This window comes from Natrix helvetica (genome assembly GCF_964273705.1).
Source record: "Natrix helvetica genome assembly, chromosome: 5".
Lineage (NCBI taxonomy): Eukaryota > Metazoa > Chordata > Lepidosauria > Squamata > Natricidae > Natrix > Natrix helvetica.
In genome coordinates this window covers 151843266-151849966 of record NC_138551.1, presented here as the reverse complement: position 1 = coordinate 151849966, position 6701 = coordinate 151843266, and the positions used below count along the sequence as shown (strand labels likewise).

The 6701-nt window shown below is 41.7% G+C and overlaps 2 protein-coding genes across 2 annotated transcripts in view; both read right to left on the bottom strand.

Annotated features, from left to right (window-relative positions):
* Positions 1–6701, bottom strand: part of C1QC (complement C1q C chain) — a 326718-nt gene that overhangs the window by 240619 nt on the left and 79398 nt on the right. The gene's annotated exons all lie outside the window — the stretch shown is intronic.
* LOC309393173 (uncharacterized protein C1orf50 homolog) lies at positions 501–6685 on the bottom strand. The gene is made up of 4 exons (XM_081955082.1): positions 6492–6685; positions 4152–4238; positions 3544–3675; positions 501–1438 (listed from the first exon to the last, which is right to left on the bottom strand). The coding sequence occupies exons 1-4, from the start codon at positions 6651–6653 to the stop codon at positions 1253–1255; spliced, it is 567 nt and encodes a 188-aa protein (XP_081811208.1). The 5' UTR covers positions 6654–6685; the 3' UTR covers positions 501–1252.

Sequence of the window (6701 nt, the reverse complement as noted above, 5' to 3'; positions counted from 1 at the left end):
AAATAAATTGATAGAATTTATAGGATGTGTCAATTTTTTAAACTTTCCTTTTCCAAACATTAGGAATGCTCAAAAGTTGTTTTATTTTTATTAGATTTTTTAATTCCATTACTGTTAGAAATAATTCAAGGCGGCGAACGTATCTAGTAGTCCTTCCTCCTCCTATTTTCCTATTGACAACAACAACCCTGCGAGGTGGAGGGGGGGGATACACAATCCCAGTCATTTTCATTTCGCATGAAGCAAGAAAGAAAAAAAAATACACTCAGGATTTAGAGGATTAAGAGGAAAAAAATGGAGAAAAGGGATCCTTTTTGTAATCCTCAAGATCATTTTGTAATCATTTTGGCTGTAAAGGAAATCGGAAACTTCTTTGCGTTTTTTTTTTTAATTGTTTCTCGTTGCACGTTTGTGTTTACTTTTCCCCTTCTCTTTCCTTGTTTCTTTGTTCTGCTTCAACTAGTTTCTGTTCATTTTTAGGTTCTTAATTTTTTTAAAAAAAAAATATATCCAAACTTTGGACCAAAAAATGCTGCCTCGTACACAAACTCAAAACATTCCCCGTGTTAAACTTTCTTAATAAATCTGTTGTAAGTAGAGAATTTTACCTTCAATGCAAAGGAATTCCTAGATAAATAAAACTATTAGTTAAATCTCCTTCCTCTGATTATAAATAATTTTTTTAAAAAACTCTGGTTTTCTTTTAGTCCAAACTACCTCGCAGGGTTATTGGGAAAATGAAAAGAAAAAAAAATCTTCATTCTAATAAATAATTCATTGGGAAGGCAAGATATGTAATTAATGGTGCATTGTTATCCCATTGGAGTTCAGTCACATTTGTCGTGGTAGATTTTATCCCTGGGAACGGGGCGGGACTAGATGACCTCCAAGGGACCCTGCCACCTCTTACCTTCCCTGCTGAAGAGCAGGAAGATTCCCACCTTGGGGGAAAAAAAGAGGAGAGACGGTCTTAATTAGGACTGTCCCTTGCAGGAGGGGACACGGAATGAGGTTAAAATGACTTTCTCGGGCCGCCGTCCTGGCGCCAAACGGCTAACACCGCAAGGATGGTGGAATCCGCCCAATTTAAAAAAAAAAAACCAGCAAAAAGTATCCAAACGAGTATTGAAGAGGACGTTGTCCTCCAGTTGTTGTGTCCCCGTCTGTTTCTAAAAATCAGCCGGGAGAAAACGGTTTGCGAAGAGGAGAACTGGACGTCCCCTTAATTTTGTGGTGGGAAACAAAACCGCCATCACATCGTAAGGCCGCGGAAGTTGGGTTCGCCGCAGGGAGCCAGAACGGCCTGTTGGTCCAGCAGCTTCTCCAGGACGTTGAGTTCGGCGTCCCGCTTCTCCGCCTCGTCCAAAGGGGTCCAAGAGAGGTCGTGTTGCAGCCTGTACCCGGCGAGGAACTCACTGGGGCAGTTAGCCCCCCACTCCTAGAGGGATGGGAGAATGGAGCACATTAAAGCCCTGAAAAAGAACAGGGCACCAAGCCCGCTTTTCTCAAATTCTTCCGGTAAAAGGAATGGGACTAAAAATGAAATGTAAAGAAGACTTTTAACAGGTAGCCATAAAAATGCTGGGAGAATATAACCAGATGCTGGGAGGTTGTGTACAAAACATGGACAAGCCATGGATCTTCTCTCGTCACCCTTGATGGATGTCAAAGTTGGGTTTTTGAAGGAGCAGGAGAGGGGAGTGTTGCGGCCCACCAGCAGACAGCAGATTCGGAGAGTGAGGAGGGTTGGGGAGGAACATGGGCCAGTCCTGGAGTCTGGGGAAGGCTCTGATGAGGGCTCTGTGTCGGAGGCAGAGAGGGGGCCAGGGCCGTCTGACAGTTATCAGCTGCCTTCGGAGTCGGACATCGGAGAGGCAGAAGAACAGCTGGAGCCTGTTCCCAGGGTGCGCATGCACAGAGTGGCCAGACGAAGGGAACAGCTAAAGAACAGGGGCCGACTTGGGAGTAAGGCCACAGGTGGACAGTGAATGGCCCCTCCCAGAGGAAATAAAAGAGGAGCGAAAGGTGAGTTCGGGCTTTTGCAGGAAACCATTCATCCACTCATTTATTTCGGGAGTGTGAAGATCTGTCCATGTATCTCAGAGACTCTGTGCCCAGACTTTCCTTGCACAGCACCTCATTTGGAAAATACTTATATGGCAGCTTTCCAAGCTAGGTAAGGTCTGTGGTCAGAAATACTCCTTTGAAAGACTGTTTGCCAGGCCTTGGCTGAAGGTGAATGGGAGAAATTCACATTTGTTTAATAAAAAGGGGTTTTTGTTGGGAACAGGAATCTCGCCTAAATCAGAACCATTTATTTCTTTAAGACATTTATAAAGGTAAAGGTTCCCCTCGCACGTCTGTGCCAGTGGTTCCTGACTCTAGGGGGTGGTGCTCACCTCCATTTCAACACCGAAGAGCCAGCACTGTCCAAAGACGTCTCCGTGGTCATGTGGCTGGCATGATTAAACACCAAAGGAGCACCGAACGCTGTTCCCTTCCCACCAAAGGTGGTTCCTATTATTCTACTTGCATTTTTTACCTGCTTTCGAACTGCTAGGTTGGCAGAAGCTGGGACAAGTCACGGGAGCTCACTCCGTTACGCGGCGCTAGGGATTCGAACCACTGAACTGCTGACCTTTTCTGATCGATAAACTCAGCATCTTAGTCACTGAGCCATCGTGTCCCTTAAGAAATTTATAAGACCACCCAATTTCATTTCGTTGGAGGGGAACACAATAAAATCAAGCGTACACTACGATTAAACAATTAACAATTAAAGAAGAACGGCCATTCACTCTAACCTAAGGCCTGGGGGGAAAAATAAAAAAGGAGGAGGAAGAGATTTTAATTTTTTTCGTAAGAAAAGGCCAGGAAGTATTCTATTCCACCTGTCAAATTATTCAGAAGAAACAATTAAATCTTTCACTGGAGACTGATCATTGTAATGTGATCGTATAGTAAATATGAACTAATTATTTCCGTCCCAGGCACAGAATTCCGTTTATAGGAAGAACTTTTGTTCTGCCTAAGAAGAGTTTCTCTGTTCTCTTCCTTTTTTCCTAATGTCTTAAAGTATATCGGTCCTCTTCTTCTAAATCTTTTCTTTCTTTTCTTATACAGGTTAATTCTCGACTTGCAACCGTTTGTTGATAAAATTAGAAAGGCACTGGGGAAAAAGACTTGATTTTTCTCACGCTTACGACCACGTGTGTTAAGGATTTTGCTCATCAGAGGCAAAACAGGATCACGTTAAAACAGTCATAAATGCAAGTCCGTTGATCCCACGAACACGGGGGGAATGTTACAACGACATTAAGTGTGAAAAATGATCTTTTTCAATGCCGCTGTAAGTTGGAACCGTCACTAAACGAAGTGTCGTGAGTCGAGACGACCTGTACAAGGAGCGTTAAAAATTCACAATTTAACTTTTAGAGAGACACCAGGATTTCTCTTTCCTATAGACAGAATTTTGGGGCGGGAAATTGTATTTCTTTTCACCCAGGGTTCCTGGCGCCAAACTTTTTTTCAGGTTACAAATACCTTTGGGGAAAGCAAAGAGAAATAACGCTGACCGCTTTCTCTCCTGTACAGGTAGTAAGTATTTCCAGGTTTTTTCACAAAGTTACAGGCCACATGGTGAAGATCGGCGTCTCTTTTAGCGTCTTCCAGAACCTACAAGTTAGAAAACAAGGACATACTTGGTGCATAAAAATAGGCCAAGTTCCCATCAAACATCTTCCCATCAAAAAAAGTTGGGTAATTTTATTCATGTTTTTTCTTTCTCTAACATTGATAAGTGCTTGTTTTAACAGTGAATTGTCTGGATCAATGTATATTATGCACAATACTAATAACAATAATAATATTTACGTGTACATACTAATAATGCTGTAACTTCTAACATTTACACATATATAGTAATTATAATTATAATAAGGGGATGCGGTGACTCGGTGGCTAAGACACTGAGCTTGTCGATCAGTTAGGCGGTTCGAATCCCTAGCACGTCCGCATTAACGGAGTGAGCCCCCATGACTTGTCCCGGCTTCTGCAAAACCTAGCAGTTCGAAAGCACCTAAAAGTGGAAGTAGGAAAAATAGGGACCACCTTTGTTAGGAAGGGAACAGTGTCGCGCCCACTAGCCTTACCTTCCTGGCTTGTTCCTGCAAATATCGGATTTGTTCTGCGATGACGGTTAACCGGTTGCAGGCATTCGCTCGGACAAACTCATCTGCCTGGGGAGACAAAAGGCAGGCCTCTGAAACAGCAACTTGGAGTAGCACACAAAATGATTTAATAAGAACAAGAGCAGCAACAACACGTCCTTGGTTAGGACTTCAATTGTTTTTAACCTATCCCAGGCTGTGAATCGCATTGAAGATTAAATCAATTAATAATCATCTATTATTATTATTATTATTATTATTATTATTATTATTATTATTATTATTATTATTATTATTATTATAAACTTTTTATGTCAACTGAGCATTTAGAAATGCACCACAAATATTATTGACATGATTGATTGATCATGCTCAGTTGCCTGAGTTTCATGTTTAGTGAATAAAAGTGAAGAAGAAGAGGAGGAGGAGGAGAACAGTGGAGGAGGAGGAGGAGAAGGCGAAGAAGAAGGACAAGAAGAAGAGGAGCAGAAGAAATAGAGGAGGAGAAGGAGGGGAGCAGGAGGAGGAACAAGAAGAAACTTTAGTGTCACTTTGAATGTAAAATGAAATGCCCTTGCATGCAGCTCTTAAACTTTAAGACTTAAAGGATCACCACCTCCAATTTTACACTACATAAACATGACAAGATACACAGGGGGTTTAATTTAATTTAATTAGCACTTCTAGACCGCCCCCTCTCCCAAAAGGGACTCGGGGCGGTGTACAGTCCATATCAAAAACATCATACATAATAACAATTAAAAATTATTAAATGGATAAATACATAAATAAGAGGAGGATAAAATAGACAGAACTGTAATTGCTAAATAAATAATTTAAAATATACAAAGTTTAAAACCCCCGTGTCCTATAAAATTAAGTCCCCTAAAAAACCAGTAGGAAATATATATGCCAGGAGGTAGACATTAAGAATTATGCCAGGCCAGCCAGTCGGAACAGGTGTGTCTTCAGTTTCTGCCGGAAGGAGCGGAAGTCAGTGGTGGTTCTAATGTCGGGGGGGAGGTCATTCCAGAGGGTTGGGCCCATCACAGAGAAGGCCCTACTCCTCGGTGTCGCCCGTTGGCATTGCCTAGCGGACGCCACCAGGAGAAGCCCCTCCCTGTGAGAGCGAATTGGCCGCAGGGATGTATGTGGGAGGATGCGATCCCGCAGGTAGCTAGGCCCTATGCCATGGAGCGCTTTAAAGATGGTGGTCAAAACCTTGAAACGCACCCGAAAGACCACAGGTAGCCAGTGCAGCTCGCGCAGGAGAGGTGTTACATGGGAGTACCTAGTACTCCCCATGACTGCCCGCGCGGCTGCGTTCTGGACTAGCTGCAGTCTTCGTGCGCGTCCCAAGGGAAGCCCCATGTACTAGAAGACCTCCAAGGCCCCTTCCAACTACTTCTATTTCTATTCTCTATGTTCTTTTCTAAATAAATACAACATTATGTATATATCCACATATATTATATGACATACCCACCTATGTGACATATAAGAATAACAATAAAAAATAATAATAAAATAATATGTTAAAAAAACTAATATATATGACATATTCATGCATATTATATGAATAATAAAAATAATAATGATAAAAACCAAACTAATATATATGACATACTCCATGTATATTAGATAATATAATAATAATGATAAAAACCCAAATAACTAATATATATGACATACTCACGTATATTATATGAATAATAAAAATGATAAAAAATGAACTAATATATATGACATACCCCATGTATATAATAATAAAATACTAATATTAATACTAATATTAATACTAATAAAAATAATATTATTATTAATAATAATAAAAACCCAAACAACTAATATATGTGACATACCCATATATAATAATAATAATAATAATATAAAAACCCAAACAACTAATATATGTGACATACCCATGTATATAATAATAATAATAAAACTAATAATAATAAAACTACTACTACTAATAATAATATTATAAAAAAACCCAAATAACTAATATATAAATACAAAACTAACATGTCTAATGGCAACCCAGCACAGAAGCAAAGACGCCTCAGCTGAGAGGCCCATAGTACCCGGGGGGCAAGAGCCAGATCATCAGAAATTCCCTAAAAACAGAGAGAATGGGGGGCCTCTCGTGTATTATATTCATAATATTACAGTTTTTCTTCATTAACCCCGAATAAATAATCCTATCGTTGGAATCTCTTCGTCCTAAGCAGCCAGGTGTCCCCTGGGGTCATTCTGGACACCCCCAGAGGGCTGAGGTCGTTCGGCACTCTGCACATGCCCAGGGGCACTCTCGCTCACCTTCTCCACTTGCTCGACTAAAGCCACCAGATCCGACGGCTGCGACTTTCGAGCGGCGGGGGTCAGCTGGAGACCCTCGGAACCCCCACGCCCGACCAGCGCCGAGCGCTCCGGCGAAGGAACCGGAGCGGCCGCGACATCCACCCCTTCTCTGGCCGCCATGCTAGGGGGCGGCTTTGGCCCCGCCCACTCGGCTCTCCTATTGGAGGG